Source organism: Thamnophis elegans, chromosome 17 (genome assembly GCF_009769535.1).
Source record: "Thamnophis elegans isolate rThaEle1 chromosome 17, rThaEle1.pri, whole genome shotgun sequence".
Taxonomy (NCBI): Eukaryota; Metazoa; Chordata; class Lepidosauria; order Squamata; family Colubridae; genus Thamnophis; species Thamnophis elegans.
This window is the reverse complement of record NC_045557.1, coordinates 397,617-419,572: the sequence shown is the minus strand read 5'-3', so window position 1 is coordinate 419,572 and position 21,956 is coordinate 397,617. Positions and strand designations below refer to the sequence as shown.

The following is a 21,956-nucleotide window of genomic DNA, read 5'->3' as shown; positions in this document are numbered from 1 at the left end:
CTATTTTAATAAATGCATTTATTACATATAAATGTAGTAAGGAACTGGGCTAAATAAAAATACTTTTTATTAGGTAATTTATTATAAGGAAAAAGGATATTTTATTTTATGATAAAGTGATCCTTAAGAAGAGTAGAAAGTTTAGAATATATGTAGGTTAAAAATACATTTGTATCCAGAGTATTGCTTAAAAAAAGTGTTTTTAATATATGTTTCTTTCCCCCCCCTTCCTTTTGTGCGTGCGCGTGTGTATGTATCTGTATAAGTGAATAGTTATGATAAAAATAGCCGTTCCCAGAAATTAAAACGCTATCGCAAAAGTTGTATGTTAAAATAATTAAAAATGGCAAAACATTAGGAATTGGACAAAGGCAGAACCACTTTTAGCAATGCAAGTTGTTGTTTCTGACTTAAGATGCTCTGACTGCAATGGGACTGGGGGTGGGGGGGGGCGTCCCAACGAATCCTCCGTCCTGGGCTTGAAAGCTCTTCAGTCCTGCCAGCACTGAGGGGGAAGCCCACCTCAAACCAAGCAGGGGGAGGAGCCAAAGGCAGAGAGCCAGGCCCCAGGGCCGCTGGCCAGCCTCCTCCTGCATGGATCGCCAGGAGGCTCCCGGTTGTCGCCGTCCAGAGAAGTTCCTCCCTGGGGGTGGGGGTGGGGGGCTCCAGACTCTCAGCCGTAGAAGTGACTAGAAGGGGGTAGCTAGAAGCCCTTTCGTTCTTCAGGAGTTTTAACAACATCAGCAATTCTTTCCTTTTTTTCCCAGGACAGATAAGAGTCTTGTTTGACTTACGATTAAATATTTCCTTTGGCATTTTCTCTCCAGGCCAGCTTAGGAGAGATTCTGTCCCCAAGCTTGGAAGAGCCAGGCTGGGGAGCCGCCCTCCCAGCAGACTGGCGAGGATGCCCAGGATCTGGGCTTGGGCTGGGCAGACAGGCATGGGCATTAAGCCAGGGTGTGTGTACTGAGGAGAGAGGGGGTCTCACCCCCTCAGAGACACTCCAGACGAGGCTTGGTGGGGCAGGTTTCATCAGGGAGATTGGCTTCCATCCAAAGTTCTCCCGTTTTCCGACTCTTTTTCCCCTCTTTTTTTGAAATCAGGAGGGAAGAGAAAGAGGGGCTCCGCAGAACTCTCTGGATGGAAGCGTCTCTCCATCTCAATCATGGCAATTCCAAGTTCCTCCTTGTTTTAGGAGAGGAATATTTCTGGCTCTTTCTGCTTGTAGTGTCCCAGCTGAACTCCAACAGCCTTTTTTTTAACCAAAAAGAGAGAGAAAGAGAAAAGGAATAGCTAAGTATATATAAAAAAAGAAGAATCTTTCTAAAAGTATAAGCTTTCTAATGTATTTCTTATAATCCTATAGAAAATGATAATAATGAATAGTAGATGCTATCCATATAAAATATAAGAAAATTGATAATCCCAGACTGAGTGGAATGTAAAATAAACTCATAATCACAGCAAGTTTTTTTGTTCTTTCTTTGGTTCGGTTTAATTTCCCAACTGATCTTTTACTCTTTGGCTGAAATTTGATCCCCACTATTGCAACTTTCTTTCAGTCTAAACTATAATGTTATTTTTTTACAGAATGGGAAAATTATGAGATCTGATAATATGTATTTTTTAAAAAAGAAGAAACCTTTTTTTTATTGTTGATCTTTTAAAGTGTATCCATGGAACACAATACCAGACAAATGCTAGTCTTTATACTTTTAAATTTAGACTTCCTGTACTACGCTAGGAAGCTGTCTTTTTTTAAAAAAAAAAATGCAACTGAAATAGGAGAATTTTAAAGGTTTCTTGAAAGATAAATCATTGTTTTCCTAGGAAGAAAAAAGAGAAAGTTAAGGAAGAATATTCTCGAAAATACAAAAGAAGTTTGGAAGATTTATGAAAACAATTTCAACATGTAAATCAAATAAGTAACCATAAGCAACGGGATAGATAGAAAGCACTTGGGAAGACAGTTTTTGGACAGGGCTGTCTCTGGAATACGGTGAAAGAAATTGAGTTGCTGGCCGTTAACACCTCAAAGTCCACCTGTTTTGTACAGGTGAAACGGAAGGACCTTTGATCATCCCAGTTTGGACACCAGCAGGTGGGACCTTTGATATACCACCTTGGCCTTTTTGCCGGTGTCCTGTAGATTCCTTGCCTGCGAAGGAAAGTTTGGGCTAGTATTCTCCACCCGCTCCCGCCTGTTCCCATTCTTCCTGAATCTGCAGCAACCAAAAGAAAACCCCCTGGAATGACCTGGAATGAAACTGGCTCATCCCAAGGTGAAACTGCCAAGAAACCCTGGAGGACAGAGACCTTTAGGGTCTCTGTGCAGGAGGCCAAGGCACCCAGCTCTGCCAGCCTGCTTAGCGTTCCTTCCCCTGTGCCCTCCACCCCCAGCCCGGTCCTTCAAGTCGCTCTCTCTGCCAGCCACTCTTCCATCCTTGGCCAGGCCTCCAGAGCAAACCCTGATCCTCCTCTAGAGAAATAAAACAGGATCTCCACCTGCAGAAATCCAGCCTTCTCTTCCCTCTGATCCCATCCCTCTTTGGGGAAGGAAGCCACTCTAGGCAGCCAATGGAAGCCTAACTTTCAGAGATAGAGAGAGAGAGAGGAAGAGGCAGCATTGGGACCTGTTTGAGGGATTAGGGAGAACGTGGAGGGTCAGCTGGGCGGTTTCTGATGAAGCTCTTGCCCTGCGAAGGAGTGTATATTAAATATTCCAGAAAGGGAGGGCTGGGGGGGGGCGTTGCCCTTTCTCCATTTCCTCCGCCTTTCTGACCTTGAAAACCATGGAGTGGCTGGATCTGCGGCCTCTGCACCACGAAAGGAGCGATAAGAATTCATCACTGTCTTAGATTGCGCATTACAACGAATGATAACGTGGGCAAAACAAATAGGTGTTATTCTTATTAGAGTAATTTTGACTGAAAGCTTCTATGTCCTTTTCTCATTCTTCCAAAACTGAGGGTGACCTCCTGCACATCAAGGGGGGACCTGTCCGTTTCCAATTCTTTCTCGCCCTGGATGTGGTGAGTCCATCTGAGCGGGAACCGTCCAATCCGTGCTTCTTTTACCTTTGAGGTCGCTGTGGGTTACCGGTTCTTCCTTTCTTGCCCGTTGGATCCCTTTTCTCCAACTTCAAGCCAGTCATGAGCCAATGCGAACCTTGCTGGCCCCGCGTGAAGGATGCCTGCCCTGGTACCCCACGGTATATCCCTCCCCTTCTCTTAACACCGAGAGTCCCTGGCCCCTCCGCTCCTCTCTCTCTTCTGGAGGCATGCAGAGAATCCTTCCCTCTTAAAAGGGGCTTGCAAGGTCAGCAAGCCCCCTCCCCTCCAAGCCACCATTTCTTTCCATTCGTTCTTGCCTCGCTTTGTTATTTCTGTTTGATACTTGAACTCTAATAACAATAATGCCAGGACTGACTTTCAGGTGCACTTTATAGTTACCTCACAAATCTCCACTGGTTTCGAGCCACTGGCATGTTCCCTCCAAGGAGTCTTTTTACCAGGGTGCTGAGAATTCTTTTTCCAATCTTGATTGGTGGTTCTGAAGCTGCCAAAATTGCACTTGAGGAAACGCCATGTTACAGGGAACCAGTTCATCCGTGTAGAGTAGATTTATTTCTAACCGCAATCCTTGCTTTGGATCAAGGCAACGTGGAAGCTTTTCCTCTCCGTCCTTAGAAGCAGACAGAATATTTGCTTTTCAAGAAGCAGATCATGGTTCTTGGGGAAGACTTGAGCATTGATTTCATTGTGTAGAAAGCAATGTTAGAAAGCCAGGATCCGTTTCCTTTGAGCGCTTGTAGAGAATCTTGCGGGCTTTTGTTCAATTCCGGCATGCAGCTCTGTGGAGTTTTCTCCAGCTGTGGAACAGAAAGAGGTTCTCAAAATCTCAAAGCAATATTTCACCTTCCAGATCAATAGGGAAAACTCGTATTCTGTTGGGATCTGTGTGTGTTGTAAACTGACCAGGTCCAGATTCAGTGGAGGACATAGAAGTTGAGGCAGGGCAGTTTCTGAACCAAACTGAAACAGAGGTTTTGCTCGGGGCATTAAGTGATCAAAGTAGAAAGATTCAAAGCTGAATAACTGAGATTTGGAAATTACTTTTGATATGATAGCAACATTCAGTTCCTAGGTTAGGGGAAAGCAAGCAACTTCTTCCTGGTGACCAAGGAGAAGGAGTCTATCTGATAGATGTAGAGATGGCTTTGTAGTGTTCCTTCAGGTCCAGCTTGACCGCAGGAATGGAGAGCCCTCCACTACCTCTTGTCTTCTGGAGCAGCTGATCCAACACACTTGGAGGGCAGGAAGGGGAATCTGTACTCCGAGTGTCCTGGAATCCTTGGAGTGGAGATATGGTTCTCCTTCCAAATGGAAGGATGACTCAACTTATGTAGAGTTCTTCCATGATCCTTCAGAAACAATCTTCACAAAACATTTCTCATGACGTTTTGCTGAGAGCTACCTACACAAGAGGGACACAAACCCATCATCTTTGGTGGCCTGGAAAACAGCCATGGTCTCTCTAGTCCAGACGGGAGTCAGTCCTTTCTGAGACTTGAGAGATCTTTCAGGAAAGCCATCCAGATATCTTCAACAGATCTGGAGCACACGAGGTAGGGAAGGAAGCAGCCTGACAGAGTAAATCAGTTTTCCACACTCTTCCCCTTAAATACCTAATTGTAAGTAGAAAACCTATTACTGGAATTCTAACCAATTTCCTGAGGGGGAGGGCATCTAAGTTTCAGGTAAACCATCTTCTCTGGGTGTCCAAGGAGGAAAGTCCTCTGCACCTGAAATCACATTTTCATTGGACAAATGGGAAGTTTGCTGTCCAGTTTAGGATGTTAAATTCACTGGTTAGGAATGGGCTGAAATCTTGAAATTCTTCAGATTATGGGGTTTAGGCATTGATTCCATCCAGTATGATGGAAGCTATTTCCCATCATTCTCAGCCAGCAGTTGGTTGGCTGTGGATTTTGGGAGTTGTAACCCAACGTCTGAAGAATCAGAGTTGTTGTAGGTTAAATAAGGACTATTGTGGACTTAAACATTTTTTCTGTTAATATGATGTTGCAATGTTTTTCTAATTCACATATGTATTTAATATTCATGGTTCACTTTGTATTCCTATGATGCTGGGTGTTTCTAGCCCATTCTTTGTTAAAATATTGGAATTTCTTTAACATCGGAAACTTGTAGTCAATTTTGGACGCTGATCATACATTCCTGGCAGGATTCAGATTTTATTTTGTTTTTGATTCCATCTCTCCTCTCTCTATATAAAAATCCAAAAGAAAAAAAAGATAGAACAAGGAGAAGAAGAAGAGGAAGAGGAGGAGGAGGAGGAAGAAGAAGATTGTTGTTGCTGAGGCATATAGTGAAAAAAAGATTTTTAAAAAGTTAAAATTTTAAAAAGAGAATAATGATGTTGCACAACTTGTAGGAAAACAAAGAAGGGAAAAGGTTATTGTATTAAATGTGCTAAATTACATTAAGAACTTAATTTTATTAAAGTATTGTTACTTAAGAAACACACAGCTGTGGACTCGATTCATTCCTGGAGGAACTGGACATGTTTGTAAAAATAAAGCCAGTGGGGGCCAACTCCCCCATCTGTACAGTTGACCCAGTGCAATGATAGCTCCTTCAAGTGAGATGATTGACATGCTAAACAGACCCATCTGCTTGCTGTATTCATGGTGGCCTCATCACTACTCCTGTCCTGGGCCGAAGTATAGATCCTGGGGCTGGAAGAGACCTTGGATCTTCTAGTCCGAATCCCTCCCAGTTCTCTCCCTACGGAGCCTGAATCTCTGAATGAAATGTGCTTATTATTATTATTTCATCTGTGTGCTTTATCACCGCCTGAAAGTGACCGGTTTGCAGATTTTTTAAAGAGAGTACCAATTATGCTACAAGAACAGATGACAATAAAGCTCTGTTGTCTGATCCCAATGGTTCTTCCAGAAAAATCAAGGTTTCACCAGCTGGGTTTCCCCGAAGAGAGCTGAAGGCCCAGGAGATTTCTCAAAATGTGAGCCTGTAGGAGGAGCCCCTTTGGGGGTCCAATTAATAACTATTCCATTTTGTTTTGGTTGCGTCTGTTTTTAACCCATGCAGACATTAAATTTCTGGTTGCTCCTTAATGGGGCAGCTAGACACCTGACCACTCCATCAACTTTGCAACTTTAATAAGATTTGTATGCCGCCCGCTCCCTAGGGACTCTGGGCGGCCCATCAGTTGCTCCCAGCTTTTCAGGCGGGAATAGAAACACTGGAATGGTGACCCCCGACTCCTAACGCTAACAGAGATACGAAAGGCTCGTCAACCATCCCTAGCACCCTCTCCAAAGCTGCTGACAGGTGAAGGAGGACAAGGATGGTGACTCTAGGACAGGAGTCTTGAAACGTGGCAACTTTAAAGCATGTGGACTTTTAACTCCCAGAATTCTCCAGCTATCATGATTGAAATGCACAAGTCTTAAAGCTGCCAGTTTGGAGAGCCCTGCTCTGTTTGACTTGTTCAATTGTTCTCTCAAATCCTTCTGCAATGTGCAGAATCCCCAGGCAGCCATGTAAATTGGTTAAATAAATTATTACCCTTCTCTCCAGATCCCATCACAGGTCATTCATCAGAATGCCAAGCTGCTATGGGTTCTATCCACTACAACAGTGTTTCTCAACCTTGGCAACTTGAAGATGTCCGGACTTCAACTCCCAGAATTCCCCAACCAGCATTCGCTGGCTGGGGAATTCTGAGAGTTGAAGTCCGGACATCTTCAAGTTGCCAAGGTTGAGAAACACTGCACTACAATCTTCTCTGTCTGAAGCCCCATCATTTTCTCAACAATCTTCTCCAAAAAGGGGTGCTTTGATTGTTGTTGCCCAAGATCCAAGAGGGCTGGTGGACCAGGGCCTGGCTCAGGCTTCCAGAACCTTCCCTCTCCTCACAAAAGCACTGGCACTCTTACAGGTGTTTGAGGAGTGGAATCTCCTCCTCCTCCTCAGCCATCGCTTCCCGATGCTAAACATCCCGGCTCTCTTTGGGCAAAATGTCCTCAGCTAAAGCCACTCCGTCCTCTTCTAATGATTGCAGGCTTCTCCTCAGGTTCTGCTCACCACAGCAGGAAGATGCTTCCCTCACTGTGGCCGAAGCTCATTCCAGCAGAATGTTGACTAGTCCCATCCTCAGCTCTTTGGAGAGGCCACTTAAATGGCCCCTTTCTGGTTCTATGCCTCCTATAGCCGTGTTTCCCTCCTAATGTAGCACTTAATAGTAGGGTGAAGAATTTGCCATGCCTCATTGACAGTAATGCTTCCTGCTGACTCCTTGAGAGGCCTACAGTCATGGACTCCTACCTTTTGGGTACTAGAAACTGCTGCCTGTGGTTCTTGCCCTCGGGCTGCCCAAGAAAGGTCTTCCCAGCCTAACCCAACGCCCCCTCCTCATATCTGCCAGCTGGAACATTTGGAGTTTTAGGCTACGCTCAGGCACCAGCATGAGGCACCTCAGTTCTGGTGGCTGCTCATGTGGTCTTGCAGCTGGATCTTTCTTCCACCCGTACTCAACCTTATTTGGAATATAGGGCAGCCATGGGGACACCTGAAAGTTATCCCGACATGCTTTTCTGCCCGCTCCAAGAGACTAAAGCAGAGCAATAGCAATAGCAATAGCAGTTAGACTTATATTCCGCTTCATAGGGCTTTCAGCCCCCTCTAAGCGGTTTATAGAGTCAGCATATCGCCCCCAACAATCCGGGTCCTCATTTCACCCACCTCGGAAGGATGGAAGGCTGAGTCAACCTTGAGCCGGTGAGATTTGAACCGCCGAACTGCAGATAGCAGTCAGCTGAAGTGGCCTGCAGTACTGCACTCTACCCACTGCGCCACCATTAACAGAGTGGAGAAGAAGAGCCCTCAGCTTCTAGTTCCTGTTAAGCTCCTTGTCCTTTCTGGACCGGTTCTGCTTTGGCCTGGATCCGTTCCAAAGGGAGAGAAGGTGACCCCAATGGGTACAAGGCAGAGCGTCATGAGAAGGAGACCCTGGTTCCCCCAAATTGCATTCAATTGAAGTCCCATCCGTGGTATTTTTGGAAAAGGTTGAGGAGATTTATGGAGGAACAGTGGGCTGACAGGCCCTTCCTCACCCAAGGAAGCAAGGACGCCTCTCAGGGTTTCTGCCTCTTGGTCACAGTCAGAAGCAACACAAACCACTGGAGGGTGTTTCAAGACATGGCCAGCAAGGATTTCCTCCAGATGGACAAGTTCAGTTCCTTGAAGAAGCTGGGTCACCAATCCAGCTCCGTCTCCACCACCCAAGAAGCATCCTTGAGAAGGTGCTTCTGCAACCCAGATGTGTCCCGGTTTTCTTTGACTTTGTCCCTCAAGAGGAAAGGGAGATGCAGCTGCTGCAGCTGGCTGGGGAATTATGGGAGTTGAAGTCCACACATCTTAAACCTGCCAGAGTTGGGAAAACGCGGTTTTTAAAGCGCTGCAGAATTGGGCACAATACTCAGTGTACGATCTGGCCAAAACACAAACAAATTCCCAATATTTGGAAGTTGTACTTCCGTTAATGCTGGCTAAAGTTGCCTTTCCTTATTTTTATATTACATTGCTGACTCATATTTGTGTGGCACTGAAGTGTCAGGCAAGATTCCCAGAATGATGCAGAATTTCTGCAAGACGGATTGCAAAGTTATTTGTAAAGTAAAAATGAAGTGAGGGGCTCTCCAAATATTTTCCCAAAACATTCTGAAATGACTCTTAAGATATACCTGCAGGACACCAGGCTTGAGAAGGCTGCCTCAGCAGTGGGATCAGGCATAGAGGTGCCTTAAAAAAATAAAGATGGTGACCACAGCCCTGGAATTGGACCCCCATCCATTATTTTTACATAGTAGCCACTATCTTAACTTTTTAAAAATCTCTTTTCTGCAGAAACACCCACCCACCCACCCCTCAGAAATCTTCTGCAACTTTCTGAATAATTCATCCACCAGGTTAGATTTTGGACTGGAAAAGCAGACATAATGGCTCAATGAATTACTTTTCTCGGCTAACTGAGGAAGATCTGATGGAGAAGTGTCCAGTTTTCCCAAAATCTCTCCTGCCCTGGCATGACTTGGCTTGGCTCGGGAGAAGCCTCAACAAGACAGTTGAGCTGAGGAAGAATCGCCATGCAGGCAAGAACCCAGCCACGCACAACGGTCCCGGCTGTTGCCACTCACCATTTCCACCTCCAGCCCTTCCCTCCTCAAATCAGCAGACGCTTAGCAGTCTTGAAACCAAGCAACTGGTATCTGCTTAGAAATTTGACACCTCTGGCACGAGAGCCATTGACTTCTATCTCAAAACCTACACAAAGAAACCTCAAAGCGACAGAGGAGAACTCCTGACAAGATCCACTTGGAGACATTTCATGACAAAAGGAGCAGCAAGGAGCGCTGATTTGCTGCTGCAAATTCACTTACCAAGTCTCCTCGTCTCTGTTTCTGCCTGCAGGAGGCGTGAGAAGATCACTTGATGGCCCAAGTGATCTTCTTTGAAGCCTTAGAGACCTGTTCCAGGCTCGATGATGTTATATTGCAATGTTAAGCCTCTCGAGGGGCAGTTTTAACAGCTTGATCTACAGTTGTGATGGCTGCTGCTCAGTTTTCCTGCAGCAAATCCTTTTTGGCAACCCCAGCTGATCAAGCCAGCCTGAGAAGGAAGTGGCTGCCCGTTTCCTTCTGGAAAGAAGTCTCCTAGTAGTTGAAAAATGCCCCCATCGATTCTACTGGTCTCTGTGGCCTCGAACTTAAGCTCAAGGACCATTCCAACAGGTAAAATGTCTAATTTACCTTTTAGACTGGTTAAACTACCCATCCCTCCTGGACCCACAGCTGACTTTTGACCACCATTTGTCGGCTGTGACCAGGGGGGCATTTGCCCAGGTTCGCCTGGTCCGTCAGTTACGGCCCTACCTGAACCGGGAGGCCCTCGCAACAGTCACTCGAGCCCTTGTGATCTCTAGGCTGGAATACTGCAATGTGCTCTACATGGGGTTGCCCTTGAAGTGCATCCAGTGACTGCAGTTAGTTCAGAATGCGGCCGCGCGAGTGATAGCGGGCGCACCGCGGTTCGCCCACATAACACCCATCCTCCGCGAGCTGCACTGGCTACCTGTCGGTCTCCGGGTGCGCTTCAGGGTATTGATGACCACCTTCAAAGCACTCCATGGTAGTGGATCTGGGTACTTGAGAGACCGCCTCCTGCCGATTACCTCCCTCCGACCGATTAGATCGCACAGACTGGGCCTCCTCCGAATCCCATCTGCCAGTCAATGCCGACTGGCGACTACACGGAGGAGAGCCTTTTCTGTTGCAGCTCCGACCCTGTGGAACGACCTCCCCGTCGAGATTCGCACCCTCACCACCGTCCAGACCTTCCGCATAGCCCTCAAGAACTGGCTCTCCCATCAGGCCTGGGGATAGGTTCCCAATTTACCCGCCCGAGTGTTGACTGTTGAATGCAAGTTGTGTCTTATCATTTTATTTTGTTCACATATTGTTTGTTTTTGTATTGCACCCCCTTCCCTACGATTGTAAGCCGCCCTGAGTCCCCTCAGGGAAAAGGGCGGCCTATAAATCCCAATAAAATGTCTAAAAAAAAAAAATGTCTAAAAAATCCCTAAATGAGTAGTTCTATTCCATTGTAAAAAGTAAATTAGACATTTTACCTGTTGGAATGGCCCTTGATCGTGAGGACCATCCCTACGATCCTGATCCCATGACATCATCAAGAGTGATCGATATAATATCGGTCCCAAATCCAAGCTTGAATCATCCTATTCTTCCTCTCAAACATCTTTTCTGGAAACAGAAGGTGGGAGGCAGGTCAATTATTATTCAAGGCGAGTGATAATTTCTTGAGGTGGAAGAAAAACCCTCCTCACCACCAACGGCACCCAACCCCATCTACCCCTCTCCTAGCCAAGTACTAGAGGGTCCAATCTGCAGAGAGCACAGCTAACAACAACAACAGAGTAGCAGCCCATTTCTCCAGGATCCACAAGTTCAAACTAATGCCAGGGAATATTGCAAGATGCGACTTCTGCCACCTTAACTGGATTTGACAGCTGGCTTCTCACTTCAGGTGATCCTTATCCTCCAGACGCCGGGCAGCTTCAGCTATGCAGGAGATCGTCTGGCCCAGATTTTCCCAAAAAGGATCATGGGACTTTAAACAAATTGTTAGATAGCTATTCAACGATTCAAGAGGAGCAGGGAAGTAAGCCTCCTCATCGGCCTTACTACTTGTTGTAGGCTTCAACTTAAGCTCTTAGCAAAGTCTGCTCCTGTTCCTCCTTTGGTTTACACCAACTTGGCTGCAAGTGTTTTGCCCCCCTGAGCTGCTTTCAGTGCCCCTGGGCAGGTCCATCTAGGAGCTCCCTTGGACCAGCCGCTTGGGACAGCAGCTCCAAGGTGGGCACCAGAGTACAGCCTCTGCATAAGGCCGGGCAGTGATCCCCTGGGACAAGGCCAGAAGGGCCATAAGTGTGGGAGCTGCTTCCCTCTATGTCTGGCAGCTCCAAAGCAGGGAAACAAAGAGGCTATCAACCCCAGGTGATGGAGGAGGGGCTGGGACACAAGACCAGAAAGGTGTGTGCTCTTCATGAACACACACACACACACACACACACACACACACGACTCCCATGTCTCCTACTGCCCATCACCACGAGAATTTTCTTCCCTGCCCCTAATGCCGGCTTATTCCCTGCCAGGGTCATGTTATGCCACCCACTCCCAGATCCTCTCTCAGCCTCAGGGTGCTTCTGACACCAAGGCTTCCAAGCCCAGCTGCACCCTCCTCCCCTCTCCCAAAACCACCCACGCCACCTTTCCCAATCTCTTGCTCTGCTTCCTGTTTCCTAATTCTGCAATGTTGACTCTCCTCCCCGCTCAGAATTTTAAGCAGAGCTCAGTTTAGTGGCTTTCCTACCCTCTTTGAAAGTCCATGTTATCTTCTTGACTTAAGAGTAGTATTTTCTTAATATGTGAATAATGTAGTTTCTGTTTTAACATGTGTGAATTCAGTCACTGTGATTTATGAACAGTGGCTTACAACTTAGTACAATCTCTGAAATTTCAACAAACTACAATAAGAAAGGTGGGAAAAAACAGAATGAAGGGTCTGGAAACCACATTGTATGATGAACAAGGTGTGTCCAGCGTAGCCTATTGAAAAGAAGGACTAGCTGTGACATGATAGTTGTCTTCCAATATTTGAAGGACGACCCCAAGAGAAGAGGGAGTCAACCTATCCTCCAAAGCACCTGATGAGGGCAGGACATTAAACAATGGATGGAAGCTTATCAAAGAGAGGTCCAACCTAAAATTAAGGAGAACTTTTCTGAGGGAGAACAATGAATCAGAGGAAGAGCTTGCCTCTGGGGTTAGTTGTGGGTGCTCCTTCACTGGAGGCTTTTCAGAATAGACCCTTTTGACTGGGATGACAGAAGACCCCTGCCTGGAGCAGAAGATCTCTCAGGTCCCTTCTAGCCCTAGGACTCTATGTCCTGAGACTCATGGTGGATGCCTCCTTCCGGCTGCAGAATTCCCTAGTCCCCATTCCATCTTGAGAGGCTGCCATGCAAAAGTGAGGTTCAATCATGGTTCAAAAAGTGTCCAAGGGCTGCTTCCCCCCCCCCCCCCACTTCTTCTTCTTCTTTTGGTTCTGCTGCAAGATTCTGCTGATACCACTTTTCTACTCAACTCTTTAGAACAGGCGTCTCCAACCTTGGCAACTTTAATAGCAGTTAGCAATAGCAGTTAGACTTATATACCGCTTCATAGGGCTTTCAGCCCTCTCTAAGCGGTTTACAGAGTCAGCTTATCGCCCCCAACAACAATCCGGGTCCTCATTTCACCCACCTCGGAAGGATGGAAGGCTGAGTCAACCTTGAGCCGGTGAGATTTGAACCGCCGAACTGCAGATAGCAGTCAGCTGAAGTGGCCTGTAGTACTGCACTCTAACCACTGCGCCACCTCGGCTCTTCCAATCTGGAATTCTGGGAGTTGAAGTCCACAGGGATTAAAGTTGCCAAGGTTGGATAACTGCGATTTAAGCATGGTGGGAACAATAAAATGCCTTTAATGCCCAGACTCAATTTTCTTTATTTTTGTCAATATGGAAACCAAGTTTATCTAAATTCCCCACCCATCAGCAACTAATGAGACTGAGAAAGCAGGGCCAGGCTGGGGTGGAGGAGGGCAGCTGCTGGGGGCGACTGGGGATATTACTTGACATCATAAGTAAATGCAGGTTTTGGGCAAAACTGTTGTAAAATGTGGTCCTGTGTCTGCAGGATGCTACAAACAGCTGTAAATGCAGCCTGGTTACCACACCAGGTGTGGTCACATGACAGGGGGGAGATTGACCGTTGGAACTTTGAACCCCTCAGGTACTCATGTAGTAACTTCAAATGGTCACTAAGCAACCAGTCATAAGTCGAGGAGTACCCCAGAGGTGTTTCTTCTGAGGATCCAGGATCAACCTCCTCCTCCTCCTCGTCACTATCTGAACACCAGGACAAGTGTTTGCTTCAAAAGTGAGATCGGGCAAGCCTGATTCAATTATGACCAGAACATGGTTATTGGACATTTTTATTTAAATACTCAAAATCCCACAGATGACATTAAACACAAATTCCAGACCACCACATGGCACACATTAAAATTCCCGTGTTTTATTATTTACACAACTGGAGCAAAACCGCAATAAAACTCCGCTGGGAAGGCTTTGGAGAACATCCAGAAATACCCTCGGAGGTTCACCCACCCCCACCCCCCCCACCCCCACTTGTGGATTTTCAAAAGGCAGCCACCGAAATGGGGTCCCCGCTGGACCCTACAGGAACCGGTTTCTCCAGGCACAAACAGTGTGAGAATTCCAGAAAAATAACACTCCCTTTTCCAGAACTGCCTCAGAAAATATTTGCAAGACACAAAGGTAAGGAGGAGCCAATTCTGGCAGAGGGGAAAAGAGGGGAGGGGGGAGAGAGGTAGATTGTTGGGGGTGTCGGATAGTGAGACTCAAGTCCACGTCAGTGACTGGCAAGGAGGACCTCCTGGGAGGGTCCTGTGGCCAAGAGGGTCTTCCTCAACCTCAAACAGAGGTCACGCTGGACCAGCAAGTTGCATTTCTGCGACAGGCACACAGAGACAATCACCAAGGAAACCCCACTCCTCACAGACTCAGGGGAGGGTCCAGCTGAGGCAGATGTGCAGGCCAGGCTCTACCTTGGATGCAAGGTTCGCCCTGGGCATCAGCCATGAAGCTCCCGGGCAGCCCAGGGACTTTTAAAGTCATCCAAAGAACTTGAGATCATGTGGGGAAAGTGTTTTAAAGATGCATCCCGTCCCCCAAAATAGCCTTGGAAGAAGCCATGAGCGGAGACCTTTTCATCTGCTGGTGGCCACCCAGGAGGGTGGACCCTCAAGGACCAAAATGCCAGTGGCTCTCCCTCAAGTTCTCTCAAGACCAGGCTAGCTGCTGCCTACCAACCAGAAGGGCAAAGAGTTGGCAAACCACAAGAACCTCAAGAGTCTGTTCAGAGGCTCCTCCATGCTTCCCTCCCCCCCCCCCACCAAATCTGTCAGAGGCTGAAGAGCAGCCTCCAAGGAGAATCCAGGGCTGGGCCTCAGCTGCAACCACGGGGTAGCTTCAAGTAGTGTGGAGAAATGGGTTTTGCAGGGCGCAGAGCAAGTAGGTCTTAGGGGAGCTGGCCCCTCTCCTTTCCCACCACAGGTTAGATGTTCTGGCAACAAGGGGTCTGCCTCGCTTCCTGCTGGGTGGGCAAGACTTTGATGGGCTCGATGGTGGTCCCATGGCTGAACTCTGTCTCAGGCTGCCCTCCTGCAAGTTGTCGCTGGGATACAATCCGGTAGATTTCTGGAGGAGAAGAAAACAGAGAGGAGGCCGAATGGAGTTGGAGGTCCATCTCGGGGTTGAGCAGAAGCAGCCATGGGAGGAGAAGACAATCCAAGCTAAAGAATAACTTGGGTCCACAGATCGACTTGCCCACCACTGCTCTCCCTTCTAAAGTATACCAAGTGCTGCACTGTTATCATCAGCTTCTCCAAAGGCACAACGTCCCGCTCTCAAGGCAAAGAGGGTCCTTAAACACGGGTGTCCCGCCAAAGTGGTTCCTTCTCATTTCAGTGTTTCTCAACCTTGGCAACTTGAAGATGTCCGGACTTCAACTCCCAGAATTCCCCAGCCAGCATTTGCTGGCTAGGGAATTCTGGGAGTTGAAGTCCGGACATCTTCAAGTTGCTAAGGTTGAGAAACACTGGTTTACAGACTGAGCAGACTGAGAAGATGGGAATTCCCAAAGGCCTCTCTCAAAGGGTGGGGTTCAGGTGACTTCCTCATCTGCTGGGCTGTAAAACTTCCCAGGTATTGCGACGGCCTTCCTGAAGGGAAAGTCCGAGTGCTGCAGAATTAGGGAAGTTACAGAAGTTACGCCTGCAGAGGAGGAGGAGAGGCTGTGGACCCAGAGACACCTTCCGGCCTTGCATGGCATTTTGAAGCATAAAATAGCCTAATGAAACGCAGTCACGGAAGAAGACACAATACGAACCAACCCTTATACAACCTGATAGAATAAGTCCAGCGTCACGTGACCTCCTGGGTCAAAGACAGACCAAGCGCTCCCAAACTCCCATTCTTGCCCTAACGTCAGGCACAATGTTTCTCGACCTCAGGAGCTTTAGGGTGGGTGGACTTCAACTCCCAGAATTCCTCCCAACCAGCCTGCTGACTGGGGGAATCCGGAGAATTAACATCCATCCACCTTAAAAGCTCCCGAGGAGATCAAGAAAGACTTTCCAAGTGAAGCCTTTGGGTCTGGTGGTTCTGGGGTTGGTTTTCTTTGGAGTCCCCAATTGGCCTTGAGCTTAGTGTCCCCCCTGCAGGGAACCCCCAGGTAACATTTCCTGGTGCTGATGACATCCAAGGGGCAGGGTTGGTGCCCCACTCACCAAGGGATGCGTCCGCCTGCCTTTGCCGCTCCAAGATCTGAGCGAATCTGAGCCTGTGTCCACCCAGGTAGGTGCGAAGGGAAATCAGACATACCTGCCAGGCTGTTGTGAAAGGCCGTCTCCACGTTGGTGGAATCCAGAGCGGACGTCTCAATGAAAGACAAGCCATTCTTCTCTAGGTGGACACATAGAAAAGGACACCACCAGTCACACATGGCCCACAGGTAGCCTCTGTGAGAAGCCCCGCCCAACCCCCAGGTGCTCCTCAGAGCTCAGCACCAGAAGTGCCCAGAGCCAAACCGTTCACATTGGAGCTCATCTCCCACCTGTCTAGAGAGGTTTCCCTCCCTGAGCAGCACCAGGTTTAGGCAGCAACCTCAGAGCATTGGCAGGTGGCACCTGAGAGGCCCCCCCCCACCAGATTTTGTCCCTTTTAGTTAAATACATTTTTTTTATGCTTTTCAGATCCACGTTATGCTTTAATGTATATCATTCATCGCCTGGTTTTAAAATGTTAGTAACTCCCTTTGGGAAAATCTCTTTTTAGCTGTAGATTACAAATTCATCAATAAATAAAATTAGGCTGAATGTTCTAAAACAGCCCTTCATTTTTAAAAGACGGGAAGCGTTGTGTGTCCAGAAGACACAGTCCAAGTTCAGAACGAAGATCCGGGGATCTTAGGTGTCTTCTTTTAAATTTAAAAATGCACATTTTTAGTCCTCAAAGTTATAAATCTTGAATCGTGTTGCTGGAAACAAGGGTTTTTAAGTGAATTAATTTTGCTCCTCGCTCTAATTTAAAAATGAATGAAAAAAAAATCAGCGACATCTTCGCAACCCCTGGGTTTCCCGCGTGCCCCCAATGGCCAATGGAAAAGGCCCTCAAACACAACGCTCCTTCTGTGCAGTGGTAACACAAAAGGCAAGGGAGGACCTGTGGCCCTCGGCTGAGCCCCCGTCCCTGCACTGACAGCTGCAGGGCGACCCCCTTGCTCCAGGCCTGGCCAAAACCCTTGAAGACCCAGCAGGGAGCCCAACCACCTGGGCCAACGTGACTCAGCCACCCTCCGGGGCTCTCCTCCCTTCCCCACAGGATGCAAGAGTGGCTTAGCCCAGTGTTTCTCAACCTTGGCAACTTGAAGATGTCCGGACTTCAACTCCCAGAATTCCCCAGCCAGCGAATGCTGGCTGGGGAATTCTGGGAGTTGAAGTCCGGACATCTTCAAGTTGCCAAGGTTGAGAAACACTGGCTTAGCCAAGGGCTTGGCTAATGAGCGCATTTAACAGCACGGATGAGTCATGTGCTTCAGTCACTTCCTGTGGCGGAGAGGAACGGAGGAAGCCAGAATCTCCTCTGGGGAAGGAGAGGCTCCTCCGTGGGCCGGGAGCCTCACCTGCAAAGCTCTTGGCCTCGTCGGTGGGCACGGCCCGTAGGTGTCGCAGGTCGCTCTTGTTGCCCACAAGCATGATGACGATGTTGGCGTCTGCGTGGTCCTGCAGCTCCTTCAGCCAGCGCTCGGCGTTCTCATAGGTCAGGTACTTGGCAATGTCATAGACAAGGAGGGCCCCGACTGCCCCTCGGTAGTAGCTACAGGGGGGAGAGGAGGAGAAGGCAGAGTCACTTGCCAGCAGAACCTTCAGCAGGGTCTCCATCCCACCATCAACGGGGCCCCTCTCGTTTACAGGGGGCTGCAAGGCTTGGCAGAGAGATGCGGGGGGCATCTTGCTAAGCCCACAGAACTGGATCAGACCGAACTGCCCTTTCCAGCCTCTCGTGCTCAGGTGATTGATTGATTGATTGATTACATTTATATGCTGCCCTTTTCCCCGAAGGGGACTCAGGGCGGCTCACAACTCAATCAGGGAAGGAGGTACAGACAGGGGGATAAAAAAAGACGAGACATAACAATACAAAATTTAAAAACACACAACAACCATACCATTCGAGAAGGGGGGCAAGGCCCCAGGCCTGTCGGAACAGCCAGGTTTTAAGGGCTTTGCGGAAGGCCTGGAGGGTGGTGAGGGTGACCGCAATTTATGATGTTTTTGCAAAAGAAATTGGCATTCACGTCCAGTTTCTAGCATGGCCGGTTGGGGAATTCTGGGAATTGGAGTCCAGCCGGCTTAAAGTTGTCAGGGGTTGAGAAATACTAGCACAGATGGGTCTGTGAAGCTCGGCTGGGCTCCCAAGCAGGAGGACGGAGGTGCAGGGAATCTTCACAAGCGAATGCAGGTCAAGGAACCGGATCAGAGGGCGAGGAAAGGAGATCCTGTCTAGCCGAGGCGCCCTCCCCGCTTCTCTCTCGGGCACCCAAAGGCAGCAACCGAGTCTCTTACGCGGAAGTGATGGCCCGGTAGCGCTCCTGCCCAGCCGTGTCCCAGATCTGGGCCTTCACAGTCTTGTTGTCCACCTGGATGCTGCGCGTGGCAAACTCCACCCCGATGGTGCTCTTGCTCTCCAGGTTGAACTCATTCCGGGTGAAGCGCGAAAGCAGGTTGCTCTTCCCGACGCCCGAGTCCCCAATGAGGACAACTGCAAAGAGGCAGGGGACTCTGCGGTTAAGTAAGACACTCAGAACCCCATGAAGATGAGCCAGGTTAGGTTATAGGTTTATTTCATTTATATGCCGCCCTATTCCCGAAGGGACTCAGGGCGGCTAACAAACCCGGGGGAGGGAGGTAATACAGACAAGGCAGAAACAACAAACAGGATACAGAGAAAATTTAAAAGCAATCAACAGTCACACAATACGAGCGGGGAAGGGAACTCGTCAACCCCAGGCCTGCCGGAACAGCCAGGTTTTAACGGCTTTACGGAAAGCCTGAAGAGAGGTGAGGGTCCGGATCTCCACGGGGAGTTCGCTCCAAAGCTTTCATGCTTGCTCGGTTTTTCTTTTCGGTAAGAGGTTTATCTCATCCACATTTCTGAAGTGCTTTGAGCCAAAGAACAGGCCGGGCGTGGCACCAAGCAATTCGACCTCAGATTTGACAGTCAAACAATAACAAAGTCTGGGCATTTGAACCAGGGGTGGGTTCCTGCCAGCATTACTACCGGTTTGGCACCCAAAAAACTTTGCTCCCCATGTGTGCGCAGGTGCTCTTAAAACAGCTTGCGCATGCGCACAACATTAAAAAAAGGGGGGGGGTTATTTTTTTCAATGAAAATTGTTCTGTGGATGTGCAGAAGAGAAAATCAAGATGGCGCTGAACTGGTCCGAACCGGGAGGAACCCACCTCTGATATAAACCTCCCAGAATATGGTATAGAGCCGAGGTGGCGCAGTGGTTAAATGCAGCACTGCAGGCTACTTCAGCTGACTGCAGTTCTGCAGTTCGGCTGTTCAAATCTCACCGGCTCAAGGTTGACTCAGCCTTCCATCCTTCCGAGGTGGGTGAAATGAGGACCCGGATTGTTGTTGGGGGCGATATGCTGACTCTGTAAACCGCTTAGAGAGGGCTGAAAGCCCTATGAAGCGGTATAGAAGTCTAACTGCTATGGTGAGGGAGATGGAGGTTTCTACACAGGGATGGATGGATGGTAGAGAGATGCTTCACATATAGATCCGTACACGATGGAAGATATAGAATATAGATAGGGTATAAATGATATTCTTTTATTGATCTCAAAATGGCCACCTCACTATTGTTAAATGATGCACCGGTTCCCTCTGGACAGATCCTGCTTGAAGAACCTGCCTTCCCTTCATCCGATACCTGTTGAGCCACGGAGCCAGAGGAAAAATTGCAGCTCACAACAGCTTTACAGTAAAATGCCCTGCACTTAAAGGAAGCTAACCGGCTCCTTCTGAAACAAGAATGGGAGACAGAACGGCAGAGCCAGCTTCACACAGGAACTCTAGAGAGGACCACTCTGCTTTTCCTTTTTATAATTGTTGTTTCATTATAAAATAAAAATGCAGACTTTTCCAACTTTTTTTTAGTGCAGTAAAATACAAAAAAGGTCAGCTTAACCTTCTGTTTTCCACTTCACAACATTTCAAGCCATTTCTCTAACTCCAAAATCATTCTAGTCCTCGCAACCTAAAATCCAATCATTTTTTTAAAATATTTCGAGCAAAAAGTCCAGAAGTGGTTTCCAAGGAGAAACAAAACTAGACAAATTTTTCTCTTTCATTAAAACTCTCTCTGCTAGCGCCATCACTTTTACAACCCACTCTTCCATTGTGTGAAGTAGTGTCTCTTTCTATTTCTCTGCGTATAAGACCTGCATGAGTGATATGCACTCTGCTCTTCCCAGAGATCCCCTCACCAAAATCCCCTCGGCTGCTGAACCCCTGGCAGGTCCCTCATTCTGGCCTCCGACAAACCTGCAATGTGACGTGTGTGTGGCCCATCCCACACCTGTCCTGCTAGTTGAGAGCAGAGCTCCAGCAAGGAGCCGCCCTTGAGAGCCAGCCCTGACTCACCCGCTGGAAAGCTCTCTTTGGCAACGCCAAGCCCAGTTCCCCAGAGCAAATGCCTGGCTGGGGAATTCTGGGACTTGAAATCTGCCTCTGCTAAAGTTGCCAAGTTTGAGAATCCCTGATATAAGCAGACAAATGGGCACCAAAGGCTTTTCAACCTCAGGATAGCCGGCTGTGTGAAAGCAGCAATTAACTCAGAATACCTGTGGACTTCAAGTCCCAGAATTCCCCAGCTAAAAAGAAACTTAATTCTAGAGTTGTTTTCCTTCCTCCTTTCCGCTCCGCATTAAATGAAAGCTGAGAGTTGATTGACAGCTGGCCGGAGAATTCTGGGAGACGAAGTCCACAGGTCTTCTACTGAGTAAAGGTCTCAGGTGGGGATTCCACATTGTCAGGTGGACGAAAAGTTTTTAGGATCCGGGAGATCCTGGCCTGGGATGAGACCTGCTGCCAAGGGAGTGAAAGGGGGGGGGCAGCGTACAGGTCTAGAACCCTCAGCCTTTCTCCCTGCGGGTCCTCCTACCTCGGGTATTGGGGGGGGGGGGCAGAATGAAGCTACCTCTGGAGGGCTGTCCTCTCCGTTTGCCGTAACTGCAATTCCCAGAATCCTGGGCTGGCTCGGGATTTGGGGAGGGGGTCCCTCCCAGCCCACCTGGAGCAGTCAGGGGGGCGCCCCGCGAAGCTCCCGCGCGGAAGCTCTGGAGGGCCGGCTCAGTCCCGAGTGGGAAGGGGAAGGAAGAGGATCCCCACCAACCGGCAGCCACCGGCGAAAGTTCACCGGCTCTGCGGAACTGCCGTGGCGAAACCGGGGATTCGGTTCCAAGCCTCTTACGGCCCCGGAACCGGCCAACGAGAACGGGGCCGCCTTCCCAGCCACCCCGGGAGCCCGAGGGGAGAAGGGCCGCTCCGGCGCCGCACCTGCAGGCGGGAGGAGGAGGGGAGGGGGGGACTTTGCAAGCGCTCACTCACTCTTGAAGAGGTAGTCGTACTCGTCGTCCTTGCCCCGCATGGCGCCCGGACTTCTGCGCTGCCTCCCGACGGAGCGGCTCAGCCACACCTGCGCGTCTCTCCTCGGCCGGAAGAGCTGCCGCTGATCTCACGGCCCGGCGATTTCCTGCCTCTGGCCGGCTTCAGGTAGGCGGTTGTTGGGGGTCAGGCTTTCCGGGCTGGGTTGGTGCCTCTCCGGTGGCGCTGATTGGCTCGGCCTCGCCCCTCCAGCTTTATTGACTGCGGGCAGGTTCTTCGGCTGCTCACCTGGGCAGGTAGGAGGAGGGGAGGGGCGCGCGCTCCCTCCGGCTCTTTAAAGGGGCCGCCTCGCCCCACCCGGAGGGGAGGAAACAAGGGCGGGCCCCAAATGGTGAGTTTCTGCCCGCTTGTAGCCTGTCCGCTTCCGAACTGACCCCACCCCGGTGAAGTAAATGGGGGTGTGCAGCTGCTCTTTCCCAGCACCCCCAGATTCTGCAGCCCCCAGAGCCAAATTCTGGGATCAGT

At 48.9% G+C, this 21,956-nt stretch overlaps 1 protein-coding gene across 1 annotated transcript; it reads right to left on the bottom strand.

Annotated features, from left to right (window-relative positions):
• Nucleotides 1-13,666: 13,666 nt before the first annotated feature.
• Nucleotides 13,667-21,718, bottom strand: LOC116520287 (ras-related protein Rab-11A-like). Its single transcript, XM_032234452.1, has 5 exons — nt 21,435-21,718; nt 18,380-18,575; nt 17,437-17,630; nt 16,137-16,217; nt 13,667-14,951 (listed from the first exon to the last, which is right to left on the bottom strand). The coding sequence occupies exons 1-5, from the start codon at nt 21,472-21,474 to the stop codon at nt 14,809-14,811; spliced, it is 654 nt and encodes a 217-aa protein (XP_032090343.1). The 5' UTR covers nt 21,475-21,718; the 3' UTR covers nt 13,667-14,808.
• Between the last annotated feature and the right edge of the window lie 238 nt (nt 21,719-21,956).